The sequence below is a fragment of the Prosopis cineraria genome, unplaced genomic scaffold, assembly GCF_029017545.1.
Source record: "Prosopis cineraria cultivar Desert tree isolate PC_DT_omini unplaced genomic scaffold, ASM2901754v1 PC14, whole genome shotgun sequence".
Taxonomy (NCBI): Eukaryota; Viridiplantae; Streptophyta; class Magnoliopsida; order Fabales; family Fabaceae; genus Prosopis; species Prosopis cineraria.
The window spans coordinates 13,363,926-13,379,004 of NW_026555345.1; the positions used below are offsets into that span (position 1 = coordinate 13,363,926).

At 33.7% G+C, this 15,079-nt stretch overlaps 1 protein-coding gene across 1 annotated transcript; it reads left to right on the top strand.

Moving 5' to 3' along the window:
• The first annotated feature begins 3,177 nt into the window (after positions 1–3,177).
• LOC129293893 (40S ribosomal protein S30) lies at positions 3,178–3,743 on the top strand. The gene is made up of 2 exons (XM_054932015.1): positions 3,178–3,305; positions 3,396–3,743. The coding sequence occupies exons 1-2, from the start codon at positions 3,302–3,304 to the stop codon at positions 3,578–3,580; spliced, it is 189 nt and encodes a 62-aa protein (XP_054787990.1). The 5' UTR covers positions 3,178–3,301; the 3' UTR covers positions 3,581–3,743.
• The last annotated feature ends 11,336 nt before the right edge of the window (positions 3,744–15,079 follow it).

Here is a 15,079-nt window from a genome sequence, read left to right on the forward strand (position 1 = left end):
TGCAATCAAGTTTGTTAGATCTTCTCTTAGTAGGCTTAAAAAATTTAAAGGGCTTGGTGAAAAATTGAGAATTGATTCAATGAGTCTTCTTAGCATGGATTGTCCCACCAAGTAATTTACATAATTGTTAAATTATGATTATTTGCATTATGATATGCAATTTTTTTTTCTAACATTTAAATCTTTTACTTATCTTCATAGGTGGAATTCAACATACATCATGTTGCAGAATGCTGTTAAGTTCACTAAGATCTTTGATAGAATGGAGGATGAGGATCAAGATTACAAGAACTACTTAAAAAAGAAAGTTAAACTATCTTCTAGCTCAAGCTATGTTAATAGGGTGGAAGAGGAGGATGAAGATGAACTTGGTGATCATGATGGTGATGAAGGTACAGTTAAACCTCTTAATGTCTATGAATGGAGTATGGCAAAGGAATTTCTCACCTTTTTGGAGTTGTTTTATACTATGACTCTTTAATTTTCTGGATCAAATTATGTCACATCAAACACATGCTTTTAAAATATAGTTGCAATCAAGACACAATTGATTGTAGCTGAATCTAATTCTTTGTTGAGTGACATGGCAAAAAGGATGCAAAGTAAGTATGATGAGTACTGAGAAAAGGAAGAAAACATGAATCCATTGTTAGTGATAGCTGTGATTCTTGATCCTAGATACAAATTTTCTTATGTTGAAGTTTCTTTTAAACATTTTATTGGTGATTACACAAAGAGGGAAATGATGAAAAAGAAGATTATGGTGCTTTTGCATTGCTTGTTTGATGAGTATTCTGCAACTCTTACGGCCAGTGGTAGTGAACCATCTAAAATTGATACAGAGGTGGGGGATAGTAGTGCCAGTGGTAGGGGGAAGTAAGTTCCTCCATCTTCTAAAAAAATCATTGATGCAGCAATGCAAGATTTCTTAGCCACTGTATTGAGTAAGCGTCCAAAGAAATCAATTTCAGAGGTGGAAGAGTACCTAAATGCAGATTTAGTTGATGCTTATGGTGATAGTTTTGACATTTTGGCATGGTGGAAAGTGAATTCTTCCAAGTATAAAGTTCTGGGCTTGATTGCACGTGATTTGTTGGCTATGCCTGTCTCCACAGTGTCTTTGAAATCTGCTTTTAGTATTGGGGGTCAAGTACTAGATACTTTCAGGAGTTCCTTATCTTCAAAAATGGCCGAGGCACTCATTTGCACCCAAAATTGGCTATCATCAATATCATGCACCCCATTAAAAGAAATTGATATTAACTATTTTGATGAGACTTTACGTGCTGTTGATGGTAATAATAATATGAATAAGTTATTTTATTTATATTCATTTTAATTCTCTATATTATATAATATTTATTATTATTTACTAATCTAATTGTCTTAATTTGTCTTGTAGAGGAAGAGTCAATAGCTCAATCTTATGTCGTATCAAGTGACTCCGAAGAAGATAAATGAGGATCGATGAGACTAAATGAGTTTTCACTTTAAAAATTAGAATTATTGATCCTTGTTTATTTAGTATTTGCTGTTAAAATATTTGTCCTTGTATTATTTAGAGATTTAAACTTTTAGAATGATGTTACTTAAATACTTATATTAAATTATAGTGGGATGAAAATCATATGTTTTGATTCTTTCCTTTTTCTTTTTTTTAAAGAAAATGGTGTTGTGGTTAAACGGGTGGCCCAGACCCGCCCAAACTAATTTACACCCGTTTAAAAATGAGTGCAAACAGGTATAAGCGGGTATGGGTGGGTGGCCACCCGTTTACCTATAAACGGGTGGGTAACGGGTACGGCCATGGGTGGCCCGCACCCGCCCATTTACACCCCTTATCATCTATGATTGCAATGTCCACTGAAGCACAATTTTCAAGAGAGAAAAAAAACTAACCTACTCGAAGCTCTTCTTCACAATAGTTAATTTGAGTAATGCTCTACTGAACCATGAATGACCTCATCAAGAAGTGCATCCTAATAATAATAAAATATTTTATTTAGCAGCTCGAGGGAAAATTCTTCAATTTCTTAAATGTTACTTGTCTTTATTGGTTGAAGAATGTTTAGAATAGCACAATCATCTCATGTGAATTAAAAAAAAAAAATAGAGAGAGATAAGCAATTTGACGGCCTATTTGGTTTTTATTCTCATTTTTTTAAAAAAATTGTTTTGTAATATAATTTTTAAAATTATTTATAAAAATAAAATAAAATAAAAATTTATTTGATTATGTTAATTTAAAAATACTTTTAGAATTACCCCTTATCCTTAGGTTCAATTGGCGAAGGGGTTAGACTTTTTCACACCGTGGAGGGGGTTTGATCTTGGAGTTGGTTGAGGCACTGAGAGAGGCATCCTAGCTCTTGCTCTCCTCGTGGATTGCGGGCGAGCCTGAAGCCCTTCCAAAAATTTTTGTATAAAAAAGCAGTTTTAGAATTAAAAAATATATTACTAGTGATTATTATATATGGCTAATAGTGATGATTTATGATAGAAATTAATTAAGGTAACTATAATTTTTAATAATAAAAAATAATATAATTTAAAATGAAAAAAAATTGAAGTTTTTCTTATTTTTTTGTTTTTAAAAACAAAAAAAGAAAACTATTTTGAAAACAATTAAATTAAAATTACTTAACCAAACAAGTTTTTAAACTTTTTTATGTTTTCAAAAAAAAAAAAAAAACAGAAAACAAACAAGCCCTGAATCTATGAAAATGATGAACTCAAATATGATCGAGCCCTGAATCGCATTTTTAATCCTCTGGTTCATCTCAACCAATGTTGATTCTCAAACACGACAATCAACAGTATATACTGTATATGTTCTTCTTTGCTTAGACTGTTGTTGCCTCATTTTTCAGTCTTGTACCCAATGGATTTTAATGTATGCGATCAGGTTTCTCCCGTCTACGAATTTTTTCTATTACAGTAAGGAAATTCGAATATTTTTTTGGATGCAAAGAAAATTCGATTTTGATAACACTGATGCGGACACAAAATATTTGCTATTGGAAAGACAAAACATGTATTTTTTTTTTTTTTGGTTTATTTGGATCCAAGAAGTTGAGCATGAAACTGGGCCTATTTTCACTATCAATTTGGGGCAGAAAAACCCGGCAGAACTTCATAAACATATGTTCTGGACTCAAGAGCCCAAAGTCTACAGCCCAGAAACTTGTATTTATATGGAAGAAAAACCTAATCAATGGTCTTCTTCAAATTGTGCTGCCGCTGCTTAATCGTCGGTAGTCGCTCATTTAAGGTGTGAAATCAATAGCAACTCGTTGGAGCAATGGGTAAGCTCTTCGATTCATATACTTTGAAATGCGATGGTTTCGTTGTTGTGGATCTGTAATTCGATTTGGCGGTTTTGATTGTGATTGCAGGTAAGGTGCACGGATCTCTGGCTCGTGCTGGTAAGGTGAGAGGCCAAACTCCTAAAGTTGCAAAGCAAGACAAGAAGAAGAAGCCTCGCGGCCGCGCCCACAAGAGGATGCAGTACAATCGCCGCTTTGTCACTGCCGTTGTCGGTTTCGGCAAGAAGAGGGGACCTAACTCATCGGAAAAGTGATCAATTACTCCGGTGATGGTTTTTTTTTTTATAAATTTTTGTCGGGTTGTACTAGAAATTATTAGTTAAAGCTTTCATCTTTCTCATGTGAACCCTTTCATTCTTGTTATGGATCAAAATATCGACGTCCTCTATTGAATTCAGTTTACATGTGTTTCGCATATTTTTCTTTGCTTTTCTCTTTGCCTGTGTATTTGCTCTTATTCTTGATTGGTGACGAACATTGAAACTTCAAATGTTGACATAATCGAAATTTGGGGTATTAATCTGATAGTTTAAGCTAGAATTTTTCTTCTTTGGGATTATGGAATTCTATACTTACTAAAGAAGTAGTGTGCATAGTTGTGTACTGGGCATGAAGGGTTCCGTCATGTTTCTATTGCTATGTTAGATTGAATCTACATACTATGCATGATTGATCGTTGATGATAGCCATGGTGAGCTATGGAATTCTGTAAATTAGTGAATTAATGGCAATGCGTTTGTCAAGATGATCATAATGTTTAGGCGCAAGAAGTTTGAAGAGAAAGTATGGTGTTTAGAAATGGTTTTGAATAGGCGATTAAGAGCTAGATCATTAGTCTATGAAAACGCGCTATCCTGGACCTTCAAAGAAACTCTGAACTTCATTCTGCCGGTGATCTTGACCCTTCTCTGTATGTCCAAACCCTTCATTAGAATTTCAGTGAGCCTTGAAAACTCTGTTGTCTTTGAAAATATGAACGTATTGGCCAAAAGGAACGGAGAAGAGAAAAATACTCATGTATTGTGTGTTTGCTATTTTTTGGTGTTGGATGAACGTCAAATTGGTTCATGTGGCTTTCATTTTTACTCTGATGCCTTGAGCTTAGATCCTATAATAGTATTGTATCGGTGTCACATTGCTTTGTAATTTGAAAACTAAAAAAAAAAAGTGTCTCGCTGTTGAATTTTGTGTTCTTTGGCCAAAAAATAGTTTAAGTTTGTATTCAAGAATGTTCTTTAAACAAGTTATTTGAATGCATGACATGCGTTTTTGGTAGGAAAACCTGACCGAAGCTGATCTGCACTGAAAATATCAGCTTGACTGAGGTTGACTCAGTCTGACTTGCTAGTCCATCAAATTTTTAGTCCTCTACTTTCAACTCTATGGTTAACTCTTCTTCCCAAAGTCACAGAGAGAACAAAGCTTTGTGCTCTGTAATTCCTTCTCAAAACCCTTGAGCTTTGGTTTTGGGGAAGGGGTACTTGTTTAAAGTTGGATCAAGCAAAGGAAAGTGACTTTAGCAATTTTAATATCAACGTAAGATACTTTTAAATCCTTTGATTATTGCTTCTTGTAGTCAACAAATGAGTCACCACTCAATTCTTGCTTGAGTGGAGTTATTCTATATAACAAAGTTTGGGAAATTCATAGGCTTTAAAGAGTCTTAGCCTACGAGGTGTAGAGTGACAGTTAGAGATGGTAACAAGTCACCTATCCTGTTTCTTAACAAGGCGTATCAATGTCTCAGAGAATGGTCTTTAGGCAACAGTAAATTCTCTTATGTAAAGTTGGGGGCCAAATTTAATTTCGATATCAACATGGTGGTACTAATAATTAAATCTAAGACAAATAGTCCAATTACCAACGTATCACATGCCATGGAGACCCCTTGATAAGAAAAGGGAACGACAAGTAATGATCTCCTAAAAAGATTGATGCTAAATATTTTTTTCTTCAGAGATTATAACATTAAAACATGGAATAAAGAGTATTGAATTTATAAATTTTAATTATGAAAGGATTTCAACTTGACATAATTTTTTTTATGGGGTCTTTGCCTATGATTCTCTTGAACAAAAATACCATGGAAGTCATACCAACTGTACTCGTGAGCCAAATTTGATTGTCATAGATGCAGTTTACTAAGATACCATAAATATGCGTTTGCCAATATTTTAATGCTGACTTTGCAATAGTTCTTGGAAATATGATCCAGGACAATTATGAGTGAATTTGGTGGTAAGGGATATTCTTTTAATTTACTCCTTTTGGATTATAATATAAGGCTTTACTTAATTCAAAATGTAGAACATTGGGTAATTATTTATATTTTTGCTTTATTGAATAATTAATGAGAATGTTTTAAATAAGTCAAATGTTATATTTGTGGGGAAAAATTATATACTTAGCTTTAGATATTTTGTTTGTTTCCAAATCATAACATGTGGATCATTTATTTATTATTTATTTTATGACAAAATCTTATTATTAATATTATAAACACATTAAAATCCACTTTTTTATTTGATTAAAAAAATATTAAGTATGTAAGGTTAAATATCTAAGTCTTGTCCTATATTTATTGCTCTTAAGGATACAATTGAAAAGATGTAAAAAAAATTTTAAAATTAATATTTTAATAAACTTTTTTTTTTAGAAATGTAAATTAGTTAATATTGACTTATATTGTACTTTGGAAAAATTAACATTTATGCAAGTAAAAGTAGAGTTAAATTCTTCTTTACCATTGTTATGGCAATTAATGAGACATCATTTGTTACTTAATGAGACTAAAGAGTGGGAAAGTATGTTAATCCGTATTGAGATATTTGCAATGATAAAATGACTTCTTAAACGGGCCGATCAAACGGAAAATCCAATAAACCAGCTATAAAATCGGTTCAAAACAAAATAGCAGAAGGTATAAATTCTAGAGTTTATGTAAATAACAATTTAATTGAGAGGAGTCTACCATTTGCATCCAATACATTGAGAAGATAATTGTTACTGTTAGTAAAACTTACTTCTTAAGCTATAAAAAAAAAAAAAAACAACAGAGAGAGAGAGATTCAGAATAGACACAAAATCAACTTTAAGAACTAATCAAAGATTGTGAAAATTGTTTGATAGTCGAAAACATGATTATATCTATTTTCTTTATTATTATTATTATTGTTAGAGAAAATTAATCTTTAAGTTTTTCAAGTTTCAATTGATTTTAAATTAGATCCTTGTAATTTATTTTATTTTAATTAATTTTTTATTGTGTAATGGATTAAATATATTAGTCCATGAAAATTAAAATTATTAATGAATGATTAACATTTTCTAAACAAAAATACTTTGTAGAAAATTGAATTAATATTTTTAGCCAAAAAAATTAATTTAATTATGTAATTAATTCTAAAGTATATAATCTTTTACTAAAATTATAAAAGTTTTTAATTTTAATTTTAAAAAATGATGAATTTTAATCATTAAAAATTAATATAATTAATCAATTAAATTATGAGGCTTAATTAAAATAACATAAACTCTAAAAATATAATTTAAAATTAAAAAAGGAAAAATGACAAAAAAATCCATTTACATTATCTATTTGACAAATTGGTCCCTCGAAATGGTATAATTTCCCTAGAGTCCCTTAAGATCCTTTTGTCATTAGGAAATCAAATGAAATCACCAAATTGCTCTCAAACTAAACAAAAATTTCAATCCTTACTGAAGAAAAATTCACACGCGTTTATTCATGTTCTCATCTTCTTCTCTCGTTCATGGTATTCTTCTAGTCCATCTCCCTCTCCTCCTCAGTCTCCTTCTCTTTCTCCTTCTTCTCCTTTTCCTTCTTCTTCTCGTTCTCGTGTTCCTTTTTTTTAGTTTCTATACATGCGTTGTTTGTTTTGTTTAGCTTCTATATGTGGGTATATATAAGCAAACATTCTTCCTTTGTTGCATCTACTGTACGTGGGTAAATTTCCTCTCCTCCTTGAAATTTTCTCCTCTCATATGTGATAGTTGAAGTTGATGTGGGTTATTGTACGTAAATGATTGAGTTTTTCATTTTCTCTTCATGCTTAAAGCTGAAAAATGTGGGTACTAATGCTTATTCAGCATGGATAAATGATAAATGATATATCAGTTGTATTGTAAATGCAAAAACCAAAAGTTGTAAATGACAAATGCAAAGTTGTGAATATAAAAACGATAGTTATTGTTAGATAAAACGTAATAGATATTTGATTATGATGTTTAAAAAAATATACATGTTGATGAATGACTATTTCATTATTTCATGTTGATATGAGAAATGGCTTCTTTTGTTTCTAGTTTTGGAAAGGAACTATTTTGTTATTTCCATATAGAGAGACATTTTGTAAAAAATATTAAAGGTAAAATACAATATGATGGGGGGAGCATAAGGGTGAAAATGATAAGAGAAGAGATGATGCTTGAAGAATTCAAAATAATGATATCATTTTATTTTGGCATTGATACTAATTTGAGTGACATGAAATATACTGTGATATGATGAAATGACCCTTATAGACCTTGTTGATAAGGAATTGCTACCCTATTTGAACATAATGTTAGAAGTAGTCATATATATATAGGTTGTAAAGGAAATGGTAGTAGAGAAACAATAATTGAGGAAGCACCAATGTAAGTTGCTGTGTTTAATTCCTCTAAAGAAAGTTATCATTTGCAATAGCATAGTTATTATTTTAGTAACTGAAGTTGTAATTGTCAATGCAAATATAAAGGAGACATGAAGTTGAATGGATTGTGAATGCAGGATGGAGCAATTCTTGTCATTTTCAAATCCAAACACTCCTGCTCTTACTATTGAAGATCATGATTTTAAACATGTAGCTTTTGAAAGCAGGGTAGAATGTCTAACCTACCAAACTTGTGGAGAACTTCTAACATTACCATGTGCAGTAGAAAGTGCACCTACACTGATGCTAGAGCTTAATTCTTCTAAGTGGAGGGATTTGTTGTCAGGTGTAAGGCAGACTTTTCCCCATGTTGAAGCCTTTAGAAAAGCATTACACAAATATAGCATTGTTCATAAGTTTTCAAGTATAATAACAATAATACAAAGAAGATGAGAGTGATATGTGACATTGAAGGCTGGCCTTGGAAGATCACAGCATATGCAGTGGGAAAGGAAATTTTATTTCTATGCGTGAAGACGTTTAAAATTGAGCACATACATTATGCACAAGATAGTTTGATTGTTACCCGCAGGAAAAGTTCAAGTCTAACATCATGTATTGTAATTGAGGCTGTGAGGTCTCATATAGACAAACATCCTAATGACATTAAGAGATAGTTGCAAACAAAATATGGTGTTAATCTGACATACCAACAAGCATACAGAGCTAAAGGAAAGGCGTTGGAAGATATCTATAGTAGCCCTGACCAATCTTATATGTTAATTCCATGGATTTAAGACCGATTAGTAGAAACGGACCAAAAACAGTTGCTAAGTAGGTGGCAACTAATAGTAACAGATTTGAGTGAGCCTTTATAGCTTATGGCTGTTGTATAGAGGGGTTCATGCATAGTGCAAGACACATATTATACATATATGGTAGTCATCTAAGTGGTCCTTATAAGGGGACTTTCTTGTCAGCATCTGTTTATAATGCTGATAATGAGTTGTTTTTCCTTTACTTATGCCATTATGAAAGGGGAAACACTTGAATATTGGACTTGGTTTGTAACACCCTCAAATTTACAGATCGATTTTTCACAAATTATTAAAATCATTATTATGGTAGAATTTTTTTTTACCATGATACATCCAAGACATACCACAGGTCTTAAAATATCCCAAAAGGCAATTAAAACCATGAGGGACAGACATGATCCTCATGGCATGATATTTAAATCAGATCATAAATCAAGAAGGACAGACATAATCCTCTTGATCATATAAATACTTTTAATAAAAAGGATTAGAGTTTACATGCTTCTCAAAAAAGATATGTCCTAAGTTGGCACAAGATACATTGTATAATCCAAAATAAGAGGCAACGTAAAAGATGGTGTCTCATACACCATAGTTACACCTCTGGTGCTTTCTCGGCCGGACTCTCTCCTGTAAAAATATTAACCACGGGGAATGAGACTTAAAAGTCCCAGTAACCAAAAATTAATATGTAATGATGCATGCGGATGTAACTAATCATGCGATTGCTAAGTGGGCACACAAAACATTTAACTGAACAATACTTTCAAACAAACCGAACAAGTATTTAATTTGCATGACTGCACCTTATATCCTCCTTTCGCCATGCTCGGACGCCAAATCACCCGGCCAAAGGTGAGTTGGACCAAGCGACACGCCACTCATTGGGTCCAATGAGGGCTTACCACGTGGTAATAATTAACCGAACAGAAATTCCCATTAACACCATATATTAAAATATCCTGACAAGTCATGCATCATTCAAATATCCAAACAGAAATATATCCGAACAATAATAGCTCATCATGATAAACAAAAATAAATTTTTAACCCACTTGGCAATAATTTCAAACAAGTATATACAGTATTTATTTTCAATAATTCATAATTTTTCCAAACAATAAAACAACACATAACCATTCACAAACACACCCATCACAACATATTAATAATGGTTACCTTGTGTCTTGAATAACAAGTTCCCCTTCACAACTCCTCTTTCACCACTATCTTTGTCAACACAATCTACATAGTTATTTCATAATACTATATATTAATTTTACATTAAAATACATAACTCTAATTTAAAGAGTTAGAAAGTCTTAGATCTATAATCCATATTAACACTAATTTAAGATTTATGCCTCATTTAACTTCTCAAATTCTTTTCTAAAATTCTCGTACCCTAATAAACTATTTTTAAGCCTCAAATTACTTCTAGTATCACAATTTCATCCTTCTATATTCTAAAAATTCGTCCAAAAATAAATTAAAAATTTAGAATTATCCTGAAGTCTCAAATCACCTTTCTATAATCTCAAAAATACCTATTCATACTTAAATAAATATTTAATAATCAGAGGTTCATCCCTACATCTCAGATTCTACATAAATTCAACCATATAGATCTAGATTTTAACTCAAAAATTCTTAAACATGAGTTTCAACCTCAAGAAAATATTCTATAATATTTATTATATCTCTAAGAGTTTTAACCTATATTTTTAATATATCATATCATCATATTAACTATCCTATAGAAAAATTCTAATCAGAATATTTACTCTATCCTATAAAATAATCATATCACTAGAAAGCTAATATTATTTAGAAAATAATTATAAAATTAATAAATTAATTAAATAAATTTTTAAATGCTAATCTAAACAGTAAAGTTAGAACATACCTGAAGAAAAAGAAAATAATCTCCCTTGCGAGAAAACGCCGAGCAACATGAGAGGAAGAGAGAAAAATAATATAAAAATGGGATTGTGAGTCCCAAAATTATATTAAAAAAAACTATAGGTCTAAATTTAATTATTCAAACCTTTGGGCCATAAGTTGCAATTTCCTCTAATTTGCATCTTAGCCTCTCATGCTTCCTAATGCACACACCCCCTCCTTTTTATACATGAAGGCACCTCTTCTCTTCCCTCATACAACAACCTTCCTCTCCCCCCCTTTTTTTGTTCCTTCTACCTTCTCTTTTTTTTTTAACACACACATAAAAAAAATATTTATGTATTATGTCTTAACTAAATATTGCTTATGTGGTTTTAAATTTAAATTTTTAAATTCATAATTAAATAATTAACCATAATATTATTTCTAAATAACCTCAAATAATATAAATTCCTATTATTATCATTTTTTTCCTCAAAACCTAAATTCCACAATTTCTTTATTATATAAAAATCAGGATGTTACAATTCTCCCCTCCTTTTAGAAATTTTGTCCTCAAAATTTAATAGATAAACTTAGAAACTATGTACCTAAGCAAGTAAATGTGGATAATCTCGCCTCATACTCTCCTCGGTCTCCCAAGTAGCATCACCTAGGGCTCCACCCTTCCAAATCACCTTCACGAGTCGGATGGTCTTATTGCGCAGTTGTTTGTCCTTAAAGTCCTCAATTCGCTCCGGTTCGGATCTAAAGGTCAAATTCTCCCTCAATTTCACTTCTTCAAGTTCAATAACATGGGAGGGATCTAGGTTGTACTTCTTTAACTGTGATACGTGGAACACATTATGGATACCTGCAATCTGTGGAGGTAATGCAATTCTATATGCAGCAGATCCAATTCACTCCAAGATCTCATACGGGCCCATAAATCTAGGTGTCAACTTTTTTGCCTTAATGGATCTACCAATGCCTGTCATCGGAGAAACCTTCAAAAATACATGATCTCCTACTTCAAACTCTAACGGTCGTCTCCTTTTATCGGCATAGCTCTTCTGTCAGCTCTGAGTTATTAGCAATTTTTGCTTAATCATTGCAATCTTCTGGGTGGTCTGCTCTACAATTTCTGGACCAATGATACTCCTCTCACTTAATTCTGTCCAACACAAAGGCGATCTACACTTTCTTCCATACAAGGCCTCATAAGGCGCCATCCCAATAATATAATGATAGCTGTTATTATAAGTAAATTCAGCTAATGACAAATGATTATCCCAACTACCTGGTAGTTCAATGGCACAAGCTCTCAACATGTCCTCCAAAGTCTGGATCGTCCTCTCTGTTTGTCCATCTATTTGGGGGTGGTATGCGGTGCTAAAACTCAGTCTGGTACCCATAACCTTCTATAGCGCACCCCAAAAGTTTGAAGTGAACCTTGGGTCACGATCTGACACAATTCTAGAAGGTATACCATGAAGTCTAACTATCTCCTTAATGTATCTCTCAGCAAATTTCTCTAATGTAGAGGTAAACTTGATCGCCAAAAAGTGAGCCGATTTGGTGAGTCAGTCTCCTATCACCCAAATAGCATCCTTACTCGAGGGTGTTCTTGGCAGTCCAGTGATGAAATCCATGGAAATATCATCCCATTTCCACTTTGGAATATCTAACGATTGTAATGTTCCAATTGGCTTCTAATGTTCTATCTTTATCTTCTGACACGTTAAACATCTAGAAACAAATTCGGTTACATCTTTCTTCATTCCTGGCCACCACCAACCTCGCTTCAAATCATGGTACATTTTAGTTATATCGGGATGAATTGTATATTTGCTCCTATGAGCCTCTTCTAAAAGGATATTCCTTAATCTTGGATCATTAGGTACACAAACTCTACCTTTATATGTCATCACTGTGTCATCAGAGATGGTAAAATTTAGGGCCTTACCTGCCACTATCTCCTTCCTTATATTCTTCAAGTAGTCATCACTCTGCTGTGAGACTCTGAGATTTTCCCAAAATTTGCTTTCAAAGTTTGCTACCTAGAGTGCGGCCATTTGATGTTCAGTCACATCCACTAGAACATCATGAAAACTGTTCCACAAATGATATTCATAAACCATCAAATGTGCAGCATGAATAGTCTTCCTACTTAAGGCGTCAGCTACCACGTTAGCCTTACCCGGATGGTAATGTAATTCAAAGTCATAATTCTTTAGAAATTCCATCCATCGTCGCTGCCTCATATTAAGCTCTTTTTGATCAAATAAATATTTCAGGCTCTTATAGTCACTGAAGATTTGAAACTTAGATCCATACAAGTAGTGTCTCCATATCTTCAGAGCAAACACAACTGCAGCCAACTCCAAATCATGTGTAGGGTAATTTTCCTCGTGTGGCCTCAACTGTCTGGAGGAATAGGCAACCACTAGGTTATTTTGCATCAAAACACATCCTAAACCCTTTAAAGAAGCATCAGTGTATAGAGTGTACGGCACCACAGGGTCAGGAATAGTCAACACTGGAGTAGTGGTTAACCTCTTTTTCAATTCTTGGAAAGCAGCTTCACATTTGTCAGTCCAAATAAATGGGGCATCTTTCTTAGTCAGCTTAGTTAAGGGTATCGCAATTTGCAAAAATCCCTTAATAAAGTGACGATAATAACCTGCTAAACCTAGAAAGCTTCGTATCTCTGTAACAGATTTTGGTTGTTCCCACTTCATCACTGCATCAATCTTGCTAGGATCTACTGCAACTCCGTCTCTGGACACAACATGGCCCAAAAACTTTACTTCTTGGAGCCAAAATTCACACTTATTTAATTTGGCATAAAGCTTATGTTTCCTCAAAACTTGCAAGACGATTCTTAAATGCTCACCATGAGCCTCCTCATCCTTTGAATAAATAAGAATGTCATCAATAAACATTACTACAAACTTATCTAAATAGGGTCGAAAGATCCTATTCATGTAATCCATGAATACCGCAGGAGCATTCGTAAGTCCAAACGGCATCACCATGAATTCATAATGCCCATATCTCGTCCGAAATGCTGTCTTAGGTATATCCCCCGCTCTTACTCTCAATTGGTGGTACCCTGACCTTAAGTCAATCTTTGAGAAAACTGTGGATCCCACAAGCTGATCCAGCAAATCATCGATTCTCGAAAGTGAATATTTTTTCTTGATGGTTACTTTATTCAATTGTCTATAATCAATGCACAATCGGAGGCTTCCGTCCTTCTTCTTTATAAAAAGAACTGGAGATCCCCAAGGTGAAACACTTAGTCTGATGAAACCCTTCTCAAGTAGCTCTTCAATTTTCTTTTTCAGTTCTGCTAACTCTGAGGGGGACATTCGATAAGGAGCCTTAGAAATTGGCCCTGTACCAGGTACCAATTCAATTGAGAACTCTACCTCGCGCTTCGGGGGTAAACCGGAGACTTTGTTCGGAAATACATCTGTAAATTCTTTGACAATAGGGATATTCTTCACGCCTTCATCAATCTCAGCTTGGATAGAGAAGAAAACCATGTAGGCCTGGCAACCCTTCTTCATATATCTATCAACTTGCGCCGCCGACAAGAAAACATGATCTTGAGTCTCGACTGGAGTCACCGACAAAGAAGATAAAGACACACACCTCTCTCTACAATTTAGGATAGTACCATTTGCACCCATCCAATTCATTCCCACAATTACATCCATACCTCTCAGTGGTAGGATAATTAAGTCCATAGTTGTTTTCCTATTTTTAAACTCGACCACTAGGTTAAGGCATGCCTTAGCAGTCCTCACAGATTCTCCCACAGGAGTAGACACATTCATATCAAAAGGTAAAATACACACAGGCAAATCAAGGTTCTTTAGACAAGTTTCAGAAATAAAAGAGTGTGTAGCACCCGAATCAAATAGTGCAACAATATCATGATGAAGGATTTTGATGTTACCTCTAATGGCATCTGGGGAGTTCATGGTGTCCTGAGTAAGAGCAAACACACGGCTAGAGACAGTAGGATGTTGGGAAGGGTTCTTCATATTTGAGCCCTGGTTGTCTCCACAAAACTTTGCAATATAACCAGGTTTCCCACAAATGTAACAGACCCAGCACTGTCCAAAATGACGACGCCCGTATTTAGTGCACTGCTGAGAGCTCGCTGTACTCGGGGTAGGGGTAGATATTGTTGGGCTCCTCTGTGATTCGTGATAACCACTATGATAGCTCCTCTGTCCTTGGCCCTTTTGAAAAGGACCCTTCTGCCTTCCCTGGTTTCATGAGCTACTCGAACCTTGATGGTTCTTCTTCATAATGCCTTCTGTGGGTTGGGGATAGGTTGGGGGTCTACTATATGAATACCCCCTCTTCTCTCTCTCAACCTTCC